A 24,004-nucleotide genomic window follows, 5' to 3' on the forward strand; every position below is an offset into this window, starting at 1 on the left:
TGTTAGTAAAATTACTTTTATTTTCATAAATAAGGATAATCCATCACACAAACAATGCGTGCAGAACGCCAGCTGTCCTGACCCACTGGGGACGGAGTGTGAAGTGCACGCAACAGTGAACACTGACGCTCCACCTCTCCGCGCCCTTCCTGCAACTTGTCTCCCAGCTGCCCAACACTCTTTCAAGGACTCTGACAAATAATGGGACATTTTAGTCACCAAGTGTCCCCTTGGCCGAGTCAACCGTGTATTTATCTGCTAATGTCCAAGTCGCCAACAACAGAGTAAAATACCGGTATTTACGGCACTTTACAGAAGCTCAGGGCGTCTGCCACGTTCACTCTGTGTGTGGTAGCATGATCCACGGTGATGTCAGGTGAGAATTCAGTAACTCGGTGAATAAGCACTGGCACCTAAGACACACTGAGGTTGCCAGTGAGACGATGGCATCCAGCACTATGGGACCTTGTCAATTAATGGCGTATAGCAAACAAATGATTTTGTAATCAGAATGCAGAGAAATTTAATCAAAATATTTTTACTACAGACAGCAAACTAACTAGTTGTCTGTTCAATTATAACTCCAGTTATTCTGGAAACTGCAGGTTCAACTATAAAATGTTTTACAGCAAGGAGCATTTCCATATATTATTTTTGGTAGCATTTCCATGTACTTTAAAAAACGCCATGTGGCTTTTATCAAGAGCATGAGTTGTGATTTAAGTAATCACATACGTGAACACAACATTGATCCAGATGGGCATGATCTGTTTATTCTTCACCATGAAATGGTTACTCCTGTTTCACCCTTCATGCACACTGTCCACGCTTCTCCGAGCTGCTGCATGGACTCAAGGGTCCACCCACGCGAGGGCTCAGCGCGGTACCTTGAACGCAGTAAGCTCTCCATTTACACCACTCTTAACGATTTTTATTAAGGGAGCCAATCCATTTATAACAGAAAAATCAGCTAACGCTCCAGGGGAATCATCGAAAGAAGATAAACCTACAGATGTACGACTTCTGTGAACGTATTATGCACCCACCATATCCCAAGTCTGTGTAGACACTAAACTGTTCATATATTACAAGCTCTCTTTAAGATCATACTGTATCTGTATGCTTTATTAAGTTTTTGCTATGGCCTCTGGCCTAAAGCAACACAATTCTGACAGGAGGTGTGTGTTAGAAAACCATACAAAAGCAAGGTACACTGAAGTCAGGTAACGAAAGCATTGTACTGTAACTTCTTAAACAAAGAAGGAGAGTTACCAGTGTAATTCAGAACAGCTCATCTCCTTTATGGCTGAAGTTTCTCTTTTTACATCATGCAACGTCTGACTTCTCCAAAAAGCTCTCCTTCTGCCGCCCTGCACACAGAAACTGTACGAGCTGTTACAAGGCTCTGCGCCAAGTGAAACGCTCATGAGAAAGGAACTCGCAAAAGCCACTGCAGGTTTCACCAAGACCGAAGGAAGAGCAGGGCCACCAGGAGACAAATTCTTAAACAGCCCCTCCATTCCTACCAACACCGACTTTTGAGCAAACTATAGGTCTGAATGTATGTTACAGGGCTGGATATAAACATTTTCTGACCTTTAACAGTAAGGGACATTTTTTCCACCGGAAAAGATAACTAACTCAGAACATACAACATACAAGTTGTATATAGCACAAGCCTGTGCTACATACAACTCACGAAATGGTGATGGGGACAATGTGTGTCTAAAACCGACTCCTGCCCTTCTCCTGGGATCAAGGTAAGAGGAAGGAAAATGAAAAGGCTTTTTTTGTGAAGATAGAAAAACATACCCAGAAACACACGATTCTGGCCTATAATACGTTAACCTGTCATGTTACCACCCAGGGTTTGGGTTGGGGAGGAACCAACCCTCGATACACTATTCATCACCTTCCACATGTCCTGGCTACAAAGGAGTGTGGAGACAAAGCAGGAACCCTCGCCAGTATTAAATATCTAGACTTAAACTGGAGGCAGATGCCCTCGGAGTGCACTCAATTATTCAACAGGCTTCAGAGAAACCCTCTCCGGGAGTGTGAACTGCAGGCCCCCGGTCCCTCGCGTCTGCCAGCGGAGAGACCACGCACACTTTAGGAGACAGAGCACCCGGTGTCCTTTTGAGGTCTGACGTCTGGTTCCTTCATGGGTTTCACTGCTTCTTCCGGTTTGGCTTTGGCCTGGGGGGAAAGCAAGACGTGAGGTAAGAACATGAACTAAGACTTGGAAAACAAACACTAGCTCTTTCCACTTGCAACTTTTAAAAGCAGCTACATTAAATGACGTAACATTGAGATGGACACAGCTGCTCCCAAAGCTACACGTCCATTCAGCTGCAGACACGCTCGGAAGGCCCCGTGTCGGTGGGGACGGAACCCCGTGGGTGGGCGCAAAGCCAGCCAGTGCTGCTCCCCCTCTCTCCGAGGAGGGGAAACTGAGTGACCGATGCGTGAGGAGCCTTTCAGTTCGGACATCACTCACGACAGTACCAGGCCACCTCTCAGGGCTTCGTTCTGGAGGCTGAACAGGATAGAAAGAGTCTTCTTTTAAGGAATAATGGTTTTAGTGCATGTAGAAAATTACATGAAAATCACCCAGCTCAAGGAAAGATTAACTCCCACTCCTTCCCCTCCATCACCGCACAGATCCCTCCGAATTTTGGAAGTCGGACCTCAACATTTCCACCTAATCGATCATTTGACCTAGTACAGAAAGGTACTTTGACATAAGTGAATAAAAGCAATCTTATTTTTAGCCCTGGAGAGTAACATGGAATGCTGAAATTAGGCCACATTTTCGGCCACCCTGCACTACGCTACGGCAGAAACGGAGAGTGCTGCTGCAGCAACCGACAGCCGGACCAGGCGTCCTGCTCGGGCCTGCGCTCCCGCGCGCCGGTCCGGGGCGGCTCCGACTCGCTGGAGAAGAGGAAGGCAGCGTGTGGAGAACGAGCTCAGTCAACTCGGCAGAAAACCGGAGGGCGGCGGCGGCCTGGAGGTCCGGCTCCGAGACACCGCCACCAGAGCGCCCACCCAGCACTGCCGTAGCTAAGGTCACACTTAGAGAAACACACAAATCTGCGTGTACGGAGAAAAGCATCGAAATGCTGGCTCTGAATTCTCGTGAAACGCTCGAGAATGAACGGAAAGCCCATCACGTACGCTGTCGTCCTTGGGTCTTTTGGTGAGATCGAACGCGGCCAGCGCCTCCGGGGTCCAGTGCGCGCTCGTGGGAGGGAACTCGAAAGGCACAGGCTCCACGAGACCGTAGTTGGCCTTGAGTTCCAGCTGCGGAGCTTCCGTCGGAATTTTCTGGAAGTAACTGCAAAAAGCCATTTAAACAGCCGTTTATTCATTTACTCATTAGTTGTCTGACTGCCTACGACGGTCGAGGCCCCGTGCAGGAAAGAGACAACCTAACGGGGAACGAGACAGAGCAGACCGCCCTGCCCCAGGCAGAAGGGCTCGCGGGCTCGCGGTCTGGGAACCTCGCTAGCGCCAGCGCCAGCGCGCATGCCTGAGGCCTGTCGGCCGCAGGGTGAGCTGTGGGAACACGGAGGGGGCGGGCTCAGACCCGGGGCTCGGGGAGCTTTCCCGCGGACGTGACGGAAGGTGAAGGAGCTGGGTGTGCTCAAGGGAGAGACGGCACTCGGTGCGGCCGGATGCAGAGGACGAGGGGCAGGGTGGGCAGAGGAAAGAGCAGGGACGAGACGCAGGTCCATTCTGCAGCCTGCTGTAGGTAAGGTGTGTGCTTCATACTTGCTGTTCAGTATTTATTTAGAATGCTAAAAAGAAGCCTGACAGAAAGGAACTTCACAAAAAATGTACAAGACCCACGTGAAAGAAATTATAAAGCGTGGCCGACGGCCAAACAGAGAGACCCCACGAAATGGAGGGATGTCGCTGCTTCTGGAAGGAAGGAAGGGAAATGACGGGGACCGTGGTTTCACCTTCTCTGCACCTCGCTCTCTCGTTTTCCCACACGGAGCACATCCTCCTCCTATTCCCAACTACTTCGTGATTTCTAAGTCGGAACTTTAAAAACCTTTCACCACCACTGTTATCCACTAACCTACATCGGTGGCGATCTCCAGTTTGAACACTGCTAGTTTCACAGCAAAACCAACTGGCGGAAGATTCGTTTCCCTGCATCAGAGGGGGCTGAGACCGGGGCACGATGAGCACGCACAGGCGGCTGTGAAGGGGCGTGTAACACGCAGACGAAGAGCGGCAGGGAAACGAGGAAGATGAGGACAGTGTCGGGGGCTACGTGCTAACAAGTCACGTTTAAGTTTTAAAATCTGCTGTGATATTTCAGCATCAGAAGCAGAATAAAACTTCTAACACAAGTGAACTGTGTTACCAATGTAAAGAGAAGATTAATGCTAATCTGATTGCAACCTGACATACAATCTTTGGAAACAGATCAATGCATCGAGTCCGCCCTCCTCTCTGTGGACCCCCAACTGTGCATCAAAAAGTCACAGGCATTTACAACAATAACAAAAACCAAGAAGCAAAAAAGCCCCACGTACACACGGACCCAGGCGGCTCGAACCTGTGTTTTTCAAGAGTCGCCTGCATATACCACTGTATCACGAATGCCACTGAGACAGCACCAAGCACACTCACATGAACCCATTTTCTCTCTGGCACTTTTCCAGGGTATTCTTCACGAGGCTGCCGAGCTTCCTGAAGAACAGGTGTCCCGAAGGCTTGGCTGTGGGTCCGGGTCCTTTGGTTTCTCCGTATTCTTTGCACAGCGCTTCTGCCTTTGCATAAACTGCACGTGAGAAGGGGAAAGGGCATCTGGTCACAGCTCATTACGGCCTGTTTACACGAACAAGGCTTTAAGTCAGAGATGGCAGGGAGCTGCACTGCTCCTTCCTTAGTCTGACAGCAACACCAGCAGCAGTGCGAGGAAAGGCGGGTCTCCTCTACAGGCTCCAGGTTTCTGAAACATTTACTCTTTTCTCCAACTGCCTCCCTCGTTTCCACTCCCTTCCACGAACTCAGCCAAAATCTCTTCTAACGGCCTCTCCCCTCTATGGTAAAACATTTGTTTTTAAACAGGGAGTTAACACTCTGGCAGGAAAACTTACGTTTTTCTGCTTCCTGGAGAGACCGGATTGCTTCACCGCACTTGTCGCTAGCCAGCAGAGTCTGCCCGTGGTAACAGTAGGCCTGGTGAAAGACGGAGGTTTCTGCTCATTCTCTCCCCGGACGATGCTTCCCGTACCACTGCTTTATACACACGCCGGACAGATCACTGCCTCCGTCCGCCGCCCGAAGTCTCAGTGGAATCCCTCACATTTATTTCCTCGAGTAGGCTTCCCCCATCTCTGTTAGTATCCACAGTGGAATGACATCAAGCCTTTGAGCCTAACTGGTCTTTGAACCACGGGCGGCTGAAACCTGGTTCCAAACCCAGGGCACTGCAGACAAAGGAGGGACGCCGCTGTGCTCGCGGAGAGGGGGAGGGAGGGAGCGTGGAAGTTAGGACTAAACTGGTCTCAAGGGCAATGCCCTGGCCCGGAGTCTTCAATGTCCGTGTCAACATAAGGAGAGCACACACGCGGCCTGACGCAGAGCGCCTAAAGCAGACTGTACGGTAAAACAAATGAAGACATCTACCTAGATCTGAAAAAGGTTTTTGGTGATCTCCCACTGATATTCTAACCAACAACATAAATACCGAAAAATCTGTTTGGTGGGCATAAGAGACAACGCGGTAACCTCCCAAAGAGTGCTTATTAACGGTTCCTCACCAGTGCAGGCGATACACACTGCACAGCATCCCTTAGGGTCAGAACTAGTGAATATCTGTCAGCGCACAGGATGCAGTGAGAGAACTCTTTCTCGTTAAGGGTGCAGACGGTTCCAGCCTGAAAGGGGGTTTAAGTGAGACAGGAACTGCACTGCCAGAATCCAGCTCCAAACCCTCCAGCATCTCTCTACACCCACTTCAGCTCCCAGTGGCCGGCTGCACGGACCGCCCGCGAACACTCGCTGAGAGCTGTCCGCTCTTTGCCCATGGCTACGTAAGCGTCTGGAGAGATGGCCCACCTGGCGCTCCAGGGGCTGGACACACAGACATTCACACTGTTTCGGGGTCATGTATACTTACGTAAGCCGTGTAGAAGCACATTTTCAAGAGAAGATATTTTCTCCATTTGGCAGAGTACGCAGGCTCCAAACTGGATAAAGTATGATCTAAAGTTACATTTTAAAAAGCAAAATATCATTTCACCCTGATTCGCTAGATTTTTAGTTCACGTGTTCAGACGCTAAAAGCAGAACACCATTCAGGTCTAAAGCTCAAGCACTTACACATTTTTTAAAAACCTCACTTTATTTAAAGTGATTTATTTTTCCACTAACTATAATTTAATTACATTAATAGGACTGGTTAAACACCAGGGTCCCTCTTTGACGTGACAGTTAATGTTAACTTAGGTTTAACATGATGATAAAAACAGATATAACTAAGAACTTCAAGGTAAACATGAATGATACTATTATCTATTTTTTAAAAATTTCTATAGCCATGCAGAGAGTAGTTGAGTCACCCACGTCAGAGACACGAAGGACCCTCTCCTAACTCCCCCACCTCTGCCCGCCACACGGCTCTCCACTGTCTTCTCCCGTCCACTTCCCACCTGCTGTCTTTGTGAAGCTTCCACCCTTTCCCCCGAGGGCGTCGCCACTTCTTCCGAGGTGCTAAGGGGAGCCAGCCCCCTCCTCCTTCACCCAGCACGCCCATTTCTCATCTTACAACCATGGGGACCTTTTTAAAACTCAAATCCAGTGAGTTGGACTTACTTTATAGCTTTTCAGGAATCCCAAACACCTACCGAATAAAGGCCAAACCTCTCAGATGAGCTTTCAAGCCCATTCACGATCTCACGCGTGCGTACTTTCCTGACCTGTCCTCCCAGCACTCCCCGTGTTTTAGTCAAGAGCATCTGCCCAAAGATCCTGCAAGAGGCTAAGTTCCTCTTCATCTCTGTGCAGACCACAGAACGTTCTCTTCCCACATACTGATGCTTTCTAGCAAACTCAGAGCTTCCATTTATATTTCAGAAAAAGGCTAAACTGCCACCTTCCTGTAGGAAGCTTTCTTGAGCATGCCCACATGCTGTAAGGTTTCATTTCACCGCTGTGACACCATCTTATTTCACACTATACTAACGTGTCTGTCCCCTTCCCTGAACTGTGAGTTTGTTCTTTTGTACACCCAGCAGCTAAACTAATATCCATTCTATCATGAGAAGAACGGCGTTCTGGTCCCAGCTTCCCACCTGCTAGCTGTTAAGTTACAGACCAGTTACATTAATCCTCAGGATTTCAGTTTCTTGTCTCGCTAAGGATAGTTAACTGTAAGGCTGTTATAAAAACCAAAAAACTTTTACAAGCAAAACAGCTAATTATTAGACATAACTGGTTAAAAAGTATAGCATCACCCTTTCCATTAGAAGCTATGCAGCAACATTAACTATGAACAGCTCTTTTCTTTTAAACAAAAATCATAAAAATAATGCAGACGTTATTCCAGTTTTGTAAATAATGAGAAACTTGAGCATCGTTTTGGTTTGCTTGTTCCCTATTTAGCCAAGAGGCTAATGTGAAAACCTAAAGACTAAAAACATAACAACGGAATTACACACTTACCAGCTTTTTGATAGAAGTTCGCTGTTTCGTAGGCGAGGGCAGCGATTAGTCCCGGAGCGTGCTTCAGTTCAATTGCTCGAGCTATTGTCACTGTGACCAACACACACACAATTAAGTTCATTTGCATATACTCTAAATTCAAGAATAATAGCAAATAACAGTCTAACAATCTATTTGGGGTTTAAGGAGTTTGCTAAAAGTTTTCACGTGAAAAGTCAGGTCCAGAAAATGCAAACATAAACAGCAAACACCGAGCTTGTTGGTTCTTTATATAAATCACTAGCCAATTACCAGCTAATCATAGAAAATCACTACTATAAAATAGCACGATGTAAGAGGAAACAAACACTTTCAGGGCACCGGAATCTGAAGTAAAGCAGAACAAAAGCCTACAAAGTGTCTTGATTGCTTTCACCTAAGTTTTCATTTATTTCCCACCATTCAAAGGCGAAGATCTCAAGGCCAGACCAATAGTGGAAGCAGCGAGGAACTGAGTGAGGCAGAGGGGGACACGGTGCGTGTCAGAAACAGCATGAAACCAAATCCTCTTAGAAAGGGCCACGAAGTGAGAGGCCTTTTCCTGCTAACTAAAAACGAAGGCAAATGCCGCAGATAAAGTCAGCTCTCACCATGAATTTGTCAAAACCTGAAACTCAATTCCAGCTAATTCTGATTTAAAAAGTTTTCTTAATGCCAATACAGACTTTCTTAAAAACAACAACAACAACAACAACAAACAACACCTTACAATATTTAGGATACCTTCTTGAGCTTCAGCCTGACACTGGACGATATAAGCTTCGATGAGTCGTGCTTCTAAATCTCTCCCCTTTTCTGCAGGTGTGATAAGCTTTGGGATGTGACTTTCCTGAAAGAGAAAGTAAAAAGCCAAATTTATTTTAATTGAGTCATGTGAGTTGAAGAAAATGGAAGCTGAGACATTCAATTTGGGGATTTATCAGAAATTTAGGATACTAACAAAAAAAAAATGCTAGCAAGGAGGAACACCAAGCTTACAGAGACCACAACAAGCTCCTGTATAGTAAAAACTTTAAAGTAAGAAATCCAAGGGCACAATCTAGATCATAATAGACTGGTTAGATACGCAGGTCACGTCTTCACCTCAGGCACACATGATGGACACGGTGGCTGCGCCCCCCTCCGCACGGCAGCCAGCACGGTCCGCTGTCACCGGGGGTCCGCTGTCACCGGGGGCCGGGGCTGACTCAGGGTCCCAGCCCCCGCCGCTGCGGATGCCTCTCATCTCACTTCATCGCAGCAACACTCGGCACTGGGCCCCGGGAAGCAGTGGTTTAATCAGAACGGGTGGGGCAATTCTGGTCGGAAATACGTTAGTCGCTCCCCTGACTCCCGTATCTCAGGCCGTGTAACAGGACTGGGGTGCGCTCATCGCCCCTCCGGGGTTCCCGAGGAGACACAGCGAGCACCCAGAAGCTCGGTTCCCAGAACCATGCCTGCTCCTGGCCGCGGCTGCAGGAAATGGGGAGGACAGCAGCCTCTGTGCTTTTGTCCTGCCTTGCAGAACAGGCAGAAGCATAAGCAGAGAACTACAACTTGAATCATCTAATTCACTGACGATTTCCTAGAATGGAGACATCTACTATTCTGTAACTGGCTGCACTCACCAGCAAGGTACTTAACATCAGGGAACCAGAACGCACGAGTACTTTTTTGCGTAATGAAATAATGTCCCCGCCCCCCATGAAATAAATGAAAATTATTCAAGAATTAAAGTATGGGAATCTATTTTATTATTATTTTACCTTTAAATGCTTAAAAATCCCAGCTGCAATTTTCAGGCTTCGATGGACCTCTTTCGCTTCCTCTTCTGTTATGCTTAAAGACAGTGGTTACATTACTTAAGAGGGTAAATCCCGTGTCTGTATCAAAACCAGAAACTAATCCATTATCGTCACACCAAGTCAGTCATTTATGTCTCTCACCACTAGTTTTCCTCCTTTTAGAAAGTCTAGCTTGACATTTAACAAATGCATGTGAAAAGTATCCAAAGAGAAGAGACGGTAGGTGAGACAAGAGACCCTGTCTAGAGGTCGAACAGACCGCCCGGACCCCCCTCTGTGCAGACGGGCACAGAACACGCGCGCGCCTGAGAAATGGAAATACACAGTGTTCACTACGCTGCTCTTGTTCTCATCGCTTCAATTACTTTAGGGATTTAAAAAATTTTTTTAGAGATAACTTTAAATCAATATATAGAACTTCATTTTTATGTATTTGCTAAATTTATTGGGGGGACACTGGCTAATAAAAGGACCCAGATTTTGGGTGTACGATTCTGTGGCACGTCCTCTGTGTGTTGGTCACCACCCCAGGGCAAGCCCCCTTCCGTCGCCGTCGTGCTGAGGTGCCTGCGTGTCATTCCCAGGCTCAGACGCGCTGGAGCTGGTAGGGGGTTTCGTGTTGCCGGTATCTTTTTTAACTACTACAAAAGCTGCATCTCCTTTTATTCCACAGTTCTCTAATCCTTCAAAACATCTTTTGCATTCTTATAAGCCTTTGTCTTTCTTCTTCTGTGAACTTCCTGTCCATCTTTTGCTTACTTTCATGTGATTTGTTGGTCTTTTTCTTGTTGATTTATAAGAGCATACGTTATAAAAATATTTCGTAATATGCACTGCACTTTTTTGGACCCATCTGTCATTTTAAAAATTCTGTTTATGGTACTTTTATATAATCAGATATTGAATCTCTTCCGTTCCTTGGTATAGGGTTTTATTTGGAAAGACCTTCCCCGTGACAAGATTATTTTCTTCCCCTTCTGACACTGGGCTCCATGGTTCTGATACTTAAAATACTAACATCATGAGGCAACCTTTCACTTAACTGGAGTGCTACTTTTTATCAATAGCCTACACTTTTTAATAACAAAGCTCCACGTATTGGAAAAATAACACACATATATGTATGCAAACTATTCCCTTTTAACTTACTTTTCTTTTCCAGCCAGTCTTGAAGCATATTTTGTGTACCACAGAGCTACATTAAATCCCATGGAAACTAATTCGAAAACAGCATCCTGCTGGGCACTAGAATTATAAAAATGACCATTAGTTTCTGTCAATTATCAACACATCTCTACACGAGGCCCACGGTACATCCAACTCAAAAGTACAGAGCACAGGACGCCAACCCAAAAACGAAGAAAACAGTCCTGTGTTTCACACAGACGGAGAGACACGACACCACACAACGAACAATGAATGACTACACACAGTGTCCCCGGGTGTCCGCCACGACAGTAACCGTGAGACTAGCGGCTGTCCCGAAGGTTACTGCACACGGAGTGCCTTCGGAGCCAGCGCCTCTGGGCCATCACCCCAGAGCCAGGAAGTCGGCGAGGGGCGCAGGACGTGCGTCTCTAAGCAGCGCCCCGAGGATTCTGGACCTGGTGGTGCTCACACCGCATTCTAGGAAAACGGAGTTCAGGGGAGAGATGGGTCAGGTTAGACTAAACCAAAGAGGTGCAATGGTGTTTTTAGAACCTAACTGTGCCTGGAAAGACGGCGCCAAGGGAAGCAGAAGGCATCCCGGGTGAGGAAGTGACACTGTTAAAGCACAAAAAAGTGGGAAGACTTTTCCGAGAGCAGAGACCCGACCATCTTGACCGCAGCAGACGGCTCGTGGAAAGAAATCGGGGAACAGAGGGCATGGGGCTGAAAAGAAACCGCAGCGGGTTTTGAGTGCTGAGCCAATCAGCACACCGCGGAGAGCAAGGTCTTTCTATCTTGTTTCCTTCCGATTCTGTTCCTAAGTACAACACGAAGATGGCAAAGGCGTATGAAGCTAGTAAGATAAAACTAATTTTAATCACTGTACTTCCGCTAAGGCCCCGAAAATCCCCTGTACATTATCTCAAATGATAAGGAAAACAAAATACCCTTGTTTTACATATGCAACATTGAGATAAAGAAAAATCACCCACAGAGAAGAAACTAGAATCATGTTTCTACTTTGTTGTCTACATCTTAAGACGAATGGAGATGTGGAAACTTTTTAGAGTAAAAACAAATAAAAAATTTTATTTTAAAACATATGCTATTCAAAAGTAACTTCTAAAATACCCCGTTTAACATGTTAAAATATAAAAAAATGTGGAGTGTTATGAACAAACTCCTTAAAAGTTTCAGCCTGCTGAAAAACATTTAATGCACAGTTTACTAGCTGCTTCTTTTCAGCACTGAGACCTTTCAAGTGAGTTACCTCTGGCGATCTAGTGGGCATCTCTAGTTCACAACTTTACTTTCAAATAAGATAGTTTCGCTCAGTTATACTCTCATGAATAACTCCACTTTCTCCTTCGTTTATCTGCCGCGCTCCCAAACACCCCTTCTATTGTACCACATCTAAGTAGCAGTTGGAGCACATATAGTTGAAAAACACATTTTCAGAAAAGACATACTCATGCTACATTCACAAGTGCATTTTCTATTGCATATAAGTAGCCACCGAGGATAGAGTAACTTAAAAGTCTCGGATGTAGTGCACATTGAGTATCATCACTTAAGGCCTTCATCACGTAGCTCTGCCCTGTCTCATGCAGCTGGAGATGCTGCCGCGGGGACCGACACTGGGCAGGGCGGGGAAAAGGATGCAACGCCAACGCCTCAGAACCTGCCAGTTTTCTAATGTAACAATGAGAGGTTTGATTCTTAAAAAAAAAAAAAAAGGGCTTTTTAAAGAAAAATATTCCTTAATTTTGGATAAAGTAGAAGGGAAGAAAGAAAAACAGAAAATGAGGACTCAGAAAAACCTTAGTACCCCAGAATGTTAAAACGAGGAAAGAATCCATAGTCCCCAACTTCCTCCCCAACGTATGAATTCCGCAGACAATATTCCCACGGAAGGAAGGAAGGCAACCAGCACCTGCGGGATGTCTACCGCGTGCCTGGCACTGTATCAGTCCCGTGACCTAACTCCTCCCATCCCGCTGCTCATAACGCCGTGTGTGTGTCTGTAAGCCGCACCCAGTGGGGCAGCAGGGGCTCACCCACTAGGAGCCCTGGGGCTGCCCCTCGTGCTGCAAGGATCCGCAGCGCACACTCCCGCACTCGGGGTCCGCCCTGGTCTTCCACGAGCTCCACTTCCTCCCCTTCCGATGCTAGGAAGTGGGAATTCCACCGCAAACCGAGATAAAGACACACAGCCACCTGAGCAGCCCCCTGGTGTTAAAAATAGTAGTTGAATAAAAATTTAGCACCATTATGATCTCCTTCCTGCTCTAACTGGATCTCTTTTCATTACTTCCAAGTGAATGACAAGAAAGTTCAGAGGGGATGTTTTTATAAAGAGCCAAAATCATGAAAAAAATTAGGAAGGAAACAAATACTGGGAGAAGAGAGTAGGGAGCTGGCGTGGAGGTGGGAGAAAGAGAGAGATGGACCGAAGGCACCTGAATTATCCATTGGAGAAGAAAAATCGGGGCAAGTTCTGTTCCGCTGAATGCGGGCAAAGAACGGAAGCGAGCTCTGGTTTCCCAGTCCCCGAGCCCCTCTCTGTGTGTTACTGAAAGTCAAGGCTGCTCAATTCCAGGTAATATTTGTACCGATTATCTGAAAACCAGACCCGGTCCAGGAGAAACACTGTATTTTTACTCAATAGAGTGTATTAGGCATCCAGGTAGAATTTGTCAAATTAATTTCCTGATAAGAGAAAACGCTGATCAGATCTGTATTTTATTTCTCCAAATACAGGGGGTATGAATTAACCACTGGCTAAAGGGTTACAAAAATGGCTTTGGTTTAGCACTGTTAGCACTGCTTACCTTGGAACCTGTCCTTGTAATGTATCGGTCCATTTGAAATTTTGAACATATCGTAACTTACTTTCTTGGCTAGATCCATCCAATGAATTTATGAAACCTGTAACAAGGTACAAAACATTTCAGTTGTACAAGCAGTATCAAATATTCCATTCAGATCATTTCTTCAGGTGTTTCCGGGTAACCTGGAGGAAATTGCTAACGCCTCGCCCTTTCTGTACCCCACACCTCTTCCTAAGGTGACATAACATGAAGTGGGCACACATTTAATTTTCAAAATGTTAGATCACATCCACCCTTACAGTCTCACGTTTCTGAACGTCCAGCACACCAAAAAATACAGCCTCAAAGACTGTATTCAAATTTGCAAAGTCTAAGAACTGAATGGGATCTTCTGCATAGCCGTCTGTTAAAAACTCCGAAGTTCGTACGAACAACTAACCTTGTAAAAGTGAGAAGTACGCGTCTGCTGCATTCTTCATCGTTTCTGGGTTGCAGCTCAGGTCCGTGAACAGTTCCAGCAGTCGTGCTCTGGACGACCTCAGGTCACTGAGGCAAGACAGAGAGTCCAGGTGAGCACGGTGTCTAACAAGGAATCGCTGTAGAGGGGGCTCCAACCTTTCCACTGTCAGCTTTAAAACAACACGCCTGCACACACACCCCTCCTCCAACATACACGGTACATTTAATTAGGACTAACACTGGAGGAAATTGGAATTCCTAGTAACAATTGTTTTAAAAGTTATGCTGAAATAAACTCCATCTAAGTAAAGGGGAAATCATGGATAGAGGATGTATAATATATGAAAATACATAGCAAGTTTTAATTAAAAAACTAAACCTAAGTACTTACGATGGGAGGAAGGAATTAAGAGTCAACTAAACTGAGCAGCTCACAGTGAAATTTTGAGAAATGGAAACTGAACGTTTGTGCGTGATTTATCTTCTTAAAATTTCAAAACTTGACATTGTGTCAGAATATGTATTAAGTGAAAACCATATCTTACAAATGAAGTCGCATTCTACAATGCGACACACACACGAAGAATATGTAACAACGCAACGTGCAGCCGTCAGTCATTTAGAACATCCCTCTCTTACTTCTCTGCAGTAGCAATGCCTGCTGCAGACCTGCCGTTTCCTTCGGGATTCTTTTTTCCCTCGATTCCAGTAGCTCCAAGTTTTCCACGTTCTCCTCGTGTCTCTGAAGGTCCCTTCTACATATTTTTCCTATGTCCCCTTCTTATTCCCACCTCCAAAAATGTTCAGTCTCTGGCTTTCCACTCTTCTCTCCCGAGGTCTCCTTCTCCCAGACGACTTTGTACCTGACCCTAGAGCTACTTCATCAGCTCGAACGTGGTCTTGTTCCAGTTCTACATGTAATTTCAGAAGGCCACGTGCTTAGTGAGCGTTCCAGAAACCACGTCACGCTGACCATGACTGAGACACCGTGTGTCAAGGACTACAGAAAGACTGAATTTAAATTGTAACCACCAAGAGACTAGGGATATATACCCAGAATTTAGTAGATGCCTAGGACAAAGCACATACTCAAAATTCTTTGTTGAGTAAAAGAATACGTACGTTTCAACTATTTTCAGATGCAGAAGGGCTGTAACGTAGTAGCATTGTTTACGAGACAGCACCGACTCAACCTTGAATGGCTGAGCTGGAGTGTGTATTCATTGGGACTAGCTCTAAGGAGGCTTATTCCAAGAAAATGTAGCCTAACAATTACATACAGCTGACCAAAAATGGGATGGGTGACTTTATGAATGTGTCATTGTTAAGCTATAGAACTAGAAGCTGGGAAGAGGTAATTCCTGAACTAGGACAAAAAATTGATTTCTTAAGGCCTATTTTAGACTCAAATAGCCTGCTAGCTATTTCCAGTAAGTGTTCGATCTGCAACCCAACTCATATAAAGCTATATTCATCTTAACATTATAGAATTTGAGGAAAATGTACCTTAGAAATACCCGACTTAGGCTATTCACTTTGTAACTGAGTAATTAGACCCAAAGAAGCTAAGAGACTTGCCCAATGCTAGAGATAAAACAGTTGAGCTGGGACCGCCTTCAGGAGTCTAGGATCAGGGCTGGCAAACTGCAACTTGTCACTTGTCCTCGTGTGGCTCACCGCTTACTTTATAAAAATGAACAAGGAAGAATACGCAGCAGTGACTGCAGGTGGCCCCCAAAGCCTAAAACATTGACTATTTGGCCCTTTAAAGAAAAAGTTTGCCAACCTCTGGTCTAGATGCATAGGCCAGCAGTCCTACCTTTTACTCCAACTACTTCTTTCCCACAAAAAAGCAGCAACTATCTGGACTCCCCTTTACTGGTACCACCAGTATCTCATCTCATCCATATCTCTCTCTTTCTCTCTCTCTCTCTCTCTCTCTCTCGTTCCAGTCAAGCTGCTCTAGAATAAAGGTTTTCCTGGTGGAAAGGACTGGTCTTCTCCCTTCTTACTATCTAAATCAGGAGTCAGCATACTTTTCCTGTAATGAGTCTGAAAGTAAAAGCACTTTAAGGCTTCTGGGCCATAAAGTCTCCACTGGAACTACTCAACTCTGCTGCTGTAGAGGAAAGAAGGCGAAGGCAGCCATGGAAGTATGTAAGTAAGTGGGAGAAGGAGCTGTGTTCCAGTAAGGCAGTATTTATAAAAACCAGCACCAGGCTAAACCTGCTGAACATAGTTTGTCAACCCCTGATTTAAGCTACACAATTTGTTTAAACTCTTTTCTCCTAGACGAACACCCTGGGGGCTATTCAGGCCCTAGGGTCAGAACACAATGAATTTACAGTCTAGACAACTATTAATACCCACATACAACTTTGTGGAGTCTCTTGTACTATTATAATATCTACAATAGCTTATACTCTCTTATTGTGATTGCTTTAGCCTCTCAAACACTCACTGATCTAAAATAAAGGACCCTGGCCCAATGCCTGCCTTCTTTAAGTAATTTATAATTTAACTCCTCATGTCATGTATAGGTTTGCAAAGACTCTAAGGTTAGGGACGGTGTGCTACATACTTCTCTGCTGCCCAAGGGACCTAAATAAATACCTCGTATCCAAGGGTGGCTCAATCAACACCTGCTGAGATGGACTGAAACGTACCTGCAAATTTTTGAAGCAGTGGGACCAGTGACAATCTCATAGTAGTTAAAGGAAACGGGAGCTGTGGCTTTTAGTGGGTTCCTGTGAAACCAATGTGTCATTTTTCTCCAGATGTTTCCTATAAACAAAAAAGAGATGTATACAAATTAAATAAACAATGTAAACAGTATAGAAATACTTTTAAGATAGAATTTTACTATAGAAATATATAAATTTTTAACATATATTAACACATACACATATAAATAAACTGCTTCACTGCTTTAAGTCAACCTTGTTTTATCTATTTGTAGTAGTCTATGTACAGATCAGGCCTACTAAAGGACATCTGCCCACAATAACTGTAATGTTAAAAACACTTAAGCAGTAATGTTTAAACCTAAATGCACATAAAAATCACCGGGTTGGGTGGGGGGTTGTAGTTAAAAGGTAGGTTCTAATTGAACAGCCTGGGTGGGGGGGCCTGGAATGCAGATGCTCCTGGTCCCCAAACTCCTCTTCTGAGGAGCAAAGTACAAGACGCTGGTGGGACAGCTGCAAAGGAGAAGGGTACAGGGCCAGATAAAGATAATTTCCAAAACAGGTTCAAATGGCATCCTTATTAGGACTGCTACGGTTATCTGAGAAATAGGCTTTAAATTAAGTGTATTTCTCACATGATACTGCTGGCATCAACTGACTGGTTACAGCACGGGTCCTATGATAAATATACTTTCCAACAATAGCTAATGAGAATATCTTCATGATTAAAAAGTTGATACTTGATTAATAACGTCTATTCCTAAAACCAAAAAATGTGAGAAGCTAAGTCAAATGCCAACCAAAATAAAAAAATAGTTCCACACCTTAGAGGGTAGGAAAAAAAAAATGATGTCACTTGCCTAAAAGTCCTTGAAGGTAGATAGTGCAGATTTTACAGGAAGGTCTAGCTTAATATGGCAAGTAGATTCCAGGAAGAAATATACAAGAAATTCTGATAAGGTTTGATTAACTTGAAAGCATTACCCAAAGCTGTCGATCAATATTTCATAATGGAGGATAAAACCGTCGGCTGCACAGGGTATGAAATCTACTTTCAGCATTTCCCTTCTGCTATTTAATTATTCATGACAAAGCCAGTTTTGGAGAGTACCAGATATTTCGTGAAGAGAAAAACGCAGTGTGTTCTCAATAAACTGGACAAGTTCATTTAACAAGTCTTGAAAAATACGCATATACTCTTCCGAACATGCAAACCACCTTTATAACCTAACACAGCACTTATGCGCATGTAAATCAAGCCTTCTAGAGAAAACGGCACACAATACACTTGATTTTGTGGCAGCCAATTCTCCTCAAAGACTCTTTCAAGGCGGCCTCCCACTTCCCGAATGAAAGTGTCCGAAGTTGTGTGTGTCTTTGTACTGCGTGCTCTGCCCTGTCTTTGCCTGAGTCCCGGCCTCCAGGACCTGGGCTCCGGACTCCAGGACCTGGGAGGGCGGCGAGGAGGGACGCCACACCCACCCGCAGGTGCCAGGGTACCTGTAGACACCGCAGAGCGACAGCCGGGTGGAGGCTGCCACCTGACCCGCCCCCACAAGAGGACTCGATTCCTGATCAGAGCCCCCCACTCTGGAGCCCGAGGGTCCAGGGAGGAACCTACCTGAACGGCGCCCCAGGCTTGGAGCATCCACTTCCTGTTTACCACCAGCCTCTTCCTCCCGTGCCTACCCCATTCCAGGCAACAGGCAGCTACCTGCGCAGGCGCCAACGCTAGCGCACCCCCCTTTCCCAATAGGCATTTTTCTGGAAAGCCGATACTATCCACCTGGGAGGGACCGGCCGACGACCGCCAAACAAACCCCCGTTTAGCTAGAAGCCTCTCTAATGCCGGTGGAGAAGAGGGCAAGGGGACTCCGCGAACCTGTTAATACTATTGATTCGAGGGAGCAAGATGCATTTTCTCTCTTTCTTTGGTTTCAAGATATTAAAGGGAGAGTTTTGGGGACGAGTATCCGGGAGTCTACGGAGACTGAGTAAATAGACGCATAAAAGGGGGTGACCCAGCGGCTTGGGAATCCGGGAAGGCAACAAGGGCAGGAATATTGCCGGGAAACGACCATCCTCCTGACACACTCACCGGATGTCTCGGAGTCCGGACAGCAGTCCTCCTAAGGAAAGAAAGGCAGTGTCCGAGTCGACCAGCGAGAAAGGGAGGGAGGCGGGGAGCCGGCTACGGGGCTGGCGCGACGGGGAACCGGGCCTGCGCGGAGCCGGGGTCACGTGACCCGGCGGCCATCACAGCTACCGAGGCAGCAGCGCTGGCCGCTGGGGGGCGGAGGCTGCCGCGTGGTCGCAGCCCCTGCGGAACGCTCTGTTCCTGGGCTCTTTCCTGACTGCTCCGCCCTAGTCTTCCCTCCCGAACTGCAGTCTCGGGTCCAGAGAGGAAGCGCAGAGGTGGCCCGGCCTCCTCAGCGCACAAAGATGCCGCAGTAGCGCCCCCGCCGCCGGGGGAGCGGGGCGGCCTCAACCTAACGTGGGGCGGGGCCTCGGGGGCGGGGCCGCGGCGGGGCGGCCGCCTCGGAGCCGCAAAGTTTGGCTGTGGCGGCAAATGGGCTTGGGCGGCTCCTCGGCGGGTGGCGGCGGTGGCCGTAGCGGTTCTTCCTGGCCCTGTTAATGTCGGGGCCAGGCCCCGGGAGGATGGCGCCCTAGAGCCAGGCCTCGCTGGGGTAGGGGCGGGAGGGGACGGGGCGGGGGCCGGCCATGTCGGAGGTGACCCGGAGTCTGCTGCAGCGCTGGGGCGCCAGTTTTAGGAGAGGCGCCGACTTCGACTCTTGGGGCCAGCTGGTGGAAGCGATAGACGAGTATCAAATGTGAGTGACTCGCGGCCGGCGCGGGCGGGACGGGCTCCGGCGGGCCGCCTCCCCCTGGTTTCTGTCGGGATCGCTCATCCCCGTCCCCGCTGCCAAGGCTTCCCAGGGCGGGGCCCTGCGGGCACTGGGGCTGCGATCGCCCCTGCCCGGGCGAGGCTGCCCCGGAGACACTACCCGCTCTGCGGGCTCCCTCGCCCTCCTTCCCCCTCCGCGGGGCCAGTTCCATTCAACAGGTAGCCCTTCTCTCCCGGGGCGCCGGCCCCATCAGGCTACCTTCTGAGTTCCTTCCACCGTCTTAGGGGTTCCCAGCTCTGCGGCCAGTTTCCTTTTCTCCTTTCCTCCGCCTCTCCCAGGTTGCCGCCCCTCAGTTTCTCTTTTAGGACCTCGGGGGACAGACTTGGGTGTTCTCCGCTCGCGTTCCAGGGTTGGGTGGCTCTGTGCCTGGTGCCATCCTCCCGCGTGTAGGACGGGAGGGAACTAACTGGTGGCGCTTGCGGGCAGGGGGTGCCCGCGGGAAACAGCGAGGCCAGAGGTGCCTCGGCAGCCAGAAGAAGGGGGCCCCACTCGCGCCCCTTCTCCACCCCTCTTTTTGGTGAGCCCTGGTTTTTCCCAATTCACCTCGGGCCTGTTTCGGTTTCTGGGGCTGTTTTTTCGAGGCAGTGTGGGTCCCACCCACCCCCTCGCTCGGCTGCTTTGGGTGGAGTCCGCGCAGGATGTGAACAGAAGAGAGCAAAATGTGAATTAATAGACCGCGCACGGGAGCCACCACTCCCTCCTTGGGTCCCTCCTCCCCTTCCTGTGTATAATGTATAGCCGCCGGGTGCGTGTGAGGACCAGTTTCTTCGATCAGCCCGTGTCCGAGTTCTTCTCTGGTTACCCCCCGCCCCCCTCAAAAAAAAAACTTCAGGGATTTTTTTAAAATTAAAAGACAAGATTTACGTACAGATCAAAACTTGCTCAGATTCTTGCACATTTTCCTAGAAATACCTGCCTACTAAAATGCTATTGTTTGCAAACTGTTGCCGTTAATTACTTCTTGGGTTAAAGCAAGGTATTGTTTGAAGCTGTAACGAATATGAAACCGTGTGTGAGTGAATTCTTTTTTTTCCTCCCCCTCAGTGTCTTCTGGGAAGAACACAACGATTGGTACTTGGAGGATCTAAGTTCTTTGTCCTCTCTTTACAATGGTTACTTGTTTTTATCTGACCATGAAGATAATTTGAATGTGTGGATGTTCTGTGCCCCATGTTACTGACTCTGAATTGGCTGTAGTTTCACAAGGCCCTGGAAACAGCCCTGCTCTGGGCCATGTTGCCTTGTGTAGAAGTCACTGTCATTCGATTTGCACTTTCCCTGGCCGTCCCTTGCGCTTGCAGCCACTCCGTGAGCCTGTCCCTCATTTTACAAGTGGAGGAAACAAGCTCATGTTAAACAGATTGCCTAGGGTCACAAAACTGCACCAGTGAAATCTGAGATTGTTTTTAAAATTCCAAATCCTCTCTGCTCTACTACATAGTGCTTCAGACACTTTATTTAAGATGCACTGTGTGCGTGAATTGGACAAATGAGATTTCCTTCAATACCAAAGAGCATGTCTTTGCAAACCATAGCCAGTGAGACATGAGCACCTATGTGGACTCATTCTGCGTGTTCACCAGGATGTGCAGGCTCTGAAACATAAAGCTGCCTCTCCCTTGTGATGTGGTGGGACTTAGCAGCTGCTGGCATTTAGCAGCAGACCTCACAATAGAAAGTGAAGAATGCCGTGTCCAATTGAAATCACAAAGGAAGAAGGAGCATGCAAGCTGTTTAGCCAGAACTGAGTAATAGGCACATACAACACTATTGTTGGACCTCAATACCAACTTTTGAACTTCATCATTCAGAGTACTCAAATTTTGAAAAGCGCCGGTGTCATCTGAATAGAAATGTGTAATGTTTGGCTTTAATTGTGCAAACGTGCAGGCTGTATGTATAAAACAAGGCTGAATTTAAAATCCATATATTAAAACATGAAGGCAGAGTGTCTTTTTTTTTATTGGACTTACCTGGGAGGAAAGGCTGCAGAAAGACCATTTGGGAGCTCCTAAATGACATAAAAAAGAATGAACAGGATCTAGTCACCGGATGTGGAGAGTGGAGGAGGAGGCTAGGATAACCAGCATCTCCCACAGGTTAGGCAGCAATGTCTTCATGGTCGTATGCCATATAGGATCCAGTTTATGGGAGGGGAGACTTGGGAAGAAATGAAGATGGTTAGTATTATCACAACATAAGATACTGTAGCTTAATGTCATCATTCAACAAGTGAACGCTAGCGATATAAAGACCATTAGGACTTGATTCCCTTCATCAAAGCACTGAGTGTCTGATTGGAGGATTTTAGAGTTATGTGGGCACCGCTGTTCCAGAAGTATGAGAAGGGTGCTTGCTACCTACCACATTGCTTGCTGTGTTTCTGGAACTTTTCCCCGTTATCTGCTTGTGTCACTTGGTCACCCCTTCAGGTCTTTCTTTGTTCAAATATTGTCTTCTCGACAAGGCACTGTGGCAGCCCTGTTTACAATTGCACAGCCTGCTCTCCAGTCCCACCCCCTCTACTCAGTCTTGCAAAGCCTTCTGCGTTGGTCCTGCTTAGTTTTTCCCCACAGTATTTATCACCATCTAAAATACAGTATATATTTTAAGTTCACTTGGTGCATCGTCTCTCTCCCCACTTGAATGTCAGCTCTTTGAGGCCAGGGTCTCTGGAGTGTGCTTAGTGTCCCAAGTAGTCTAGGCTAGCACTGAGTACTTGATTGTTTAGCTGTTACGTGCTTCCTGTATTCTGTTGAATTGGTGGATTCAGTAGTATGCTGCAGGAGCATTAAAGAGTTGATACCAAAATGCTGTTGGAAGATTTAAACAAATCATGGCAAAACCAAAATTTCCGCCCCAAATAAACACGGTTAATAAAAACAACCCCATTTGGCAGGCCCCCTTGTTCAGCAGCCTGGGGGTCCATGCCCCTGACTCATGGTGGAGTGGTGTGGGGTCTCGCTCACAGCCCCACGTTTCACAGGATCGATCCTGCAGTGTTCATCTAGCGCGTGGGTGCTCAGTACGTGGTTGCTCAGTGAATGGGCGAGTTCGAAGACTAGTACTGGCCGCTGGTCAGCTGTACCGGGCCTTCCGTCGCAGTACACTGAGTGGTGCTCAGTGCAGTCCACACACCCCTGCTGGTCCGCACCTGCACCCGGGGAGATGCAGGAAGTGGGACTGAAGACTTAGAAACTGTGTAGCAGTTTTCATTGTGTTTTATCGAAATACTGGTCTGGAACAGATTGAGGGGGAAAGAACTAGTCCCTCATATAGATACTTGGAGAAGCACTGGTTTCTGTCAGGGATTGCTGTCAGTCAGCTACTTGCTTGTGCGTTTCAGGTACATTTAAACCCCCCTGAGAATAGTCCTGTGTTATCTGTAGGTGGCCTTGCAAGGTGAGTGTATTCTCTGGGGAAGAATACTTGGTAGGTTCCCCCCTCTGCTAATAGAGGGGGGCCTCTCCCCCCACTCATCCGGTACCCCAAGTGTGTGGGTCTTCCCTCCGTGGACACCGTCGTGTCTCACTGTGTCTTCCAATGGTACACTCATTTGTGGATAGAAAATTTCTTTGCCTAGGTTTTTAAGAATTGGGGGATGGGAAATAACTTGACTGAGGTGTAATTTATATGCCACGAATCCATCCATTTTCTGTACGCAGTTGAATGCGTGTTCAGTGAGTTTGCCGAGTTGGGCGACCATCACCTTGGTCCCACCCGCGTGCATTTCCATCACCCTGAGGAGGCCCTCTGTGCCCCGCTGCGGTCACTTCATGCTCCCACTCAAGCCCAGGCCATCGCTAGCCTGTGTTCTCTTTCTAAAGATTTGTCTTTTCTGAACATTTTGTGTAAATTGAATCATAGAATAGGTGCTCTGGGTGGCTAACATAATGTTTTTGAGACTCATCCTGTATCACTACTTCCTTCTTCTTTGTGGCCAAATGGTATCCCACCAAGTGGGTCGTCTCCTCTGTGTTTGCCCCTTCCTCGAGGGATGGGCGCTTTGGGTGTTCCCGCGCTGGAGCGGTTGTGCATAATGCGGGCGCTGTGAACATTCGTGTCGCGTGCAGGGTTTTTGTGTGCGCATATGGTTTCGGTTGCTTTGGGGATATACCTAGGATTTTGACATTCCTGGGTTATATGGTAACTTTTTCTTTAATGTTTTAAGGAACTGACAAACTGATTTCCACGATGACTGTCCCATTTTATGTTCCTGCCAGTAATACGTGAGGATTCCAGTTTTCCGTATCCTTGTTCACACCTGTTACTTTTTCTCTCTCTAAAAATTATCCCCTTCCTAGTGGGTGTGACATGGTATCTCATTATGGTTCTGATCTGTATTCCCCTGATGACTAATGATAGGGTATTCTTGTGCTTACTGGCCATTTTTATATCTTCTTTAGAGAAACGTCTGTTCAAGTCCTTTGCCCATTTTTAAATTGAATCATTTGTCTTAC

General features: G+C 47.0%; 2 protein-coding genes across 4 annotated transcripts in view; one reads left to right on the forward strand and one right to left on the reverse strand.

The window, feature by feature from the left end:
- Positions 1–20,039, reverse strand: BROX (BRO1 domain and CAAX motif containing). 3 transcript variants are annotated; one of them, XM_045818411.1, is made up of 14 exons: positions 19,743–20,039; positions 18,737–18,767; positions 16,618–16,735; positions 13,932–14,038; positions 13,493–13,589; positions 10,662–10,757; positions 9,474–9,546; positions 8,452–8,557; positions 7,690–7,779; positions 6,146–6,231; positions 5,121–5,202; positions 4,651–4,801; positions 3,181–3,340; positions 1–2,199 (listed from the first exon to the last, which is right to left on the reverse strand). In XM_045818411.1, exons 3-14 carry the CDS (start codon positions 16,716–16,718, stop codon positions 2,113–2,115), a joined length of 1,236 nt encoding a protein of 411 aa, XP_045674367.1. In that variant the 5' UTR covers positions 16,719–16,735; positions 18,737–18,767; positions 19,743–20,039; the 3' UTR covers positions 1–2,112. The 3 variants fall into 3 exon arrangements, with proteins under 3 accessions (XP_045674367.1, XP_045674358.1, XP_045674374.1); XM_045818402.1 differs by lacking the exon at positions 19,743–20,039 and having other exon boundaries at positions 18,737–19,106; XM_045818418.1 differs by lacking the exons at positions 18,737–18,767; positions 19,743–20,039 and adding an exon at positions 18,260–18,368.
- AIDA (axin interactor, dorsalization associated) overlaps positions 19,209–24,004 on the forward strand; it is a 23,479-nt gene continuing 18,683 nt past the window's right edge. The window contains exon 1 of the mRNA XM_045818429.1: positions 19,209–19,469. Coding sequence (XP_045674385.1) covers positions 19,360–19,469 — 110 coding nt within the window. The 5' untranslated portion in view covers positions 19,209–19,359. The remainder of the gene's footprint in view (positions 19,470–24,004) is intronic.

Source organism: Phyllostomus hastatus, unplaced genomic scaffold (genome assembly GCF_019186645.2).
Source record: "Phyllostomus hastatus isolate PE091 unplaced genomic scaffold, TTU_PhHast_1.1 phas_contig_148, whole genome shotgun sequence".
NCBI classification, from domain to species: domain Eukaryota; kingdom Metazoa; phylum Chordata; class Mammalia; order Chiroptera; family Phyllostomidae; genus Phyllostomus; species Phyllostomus hastatus.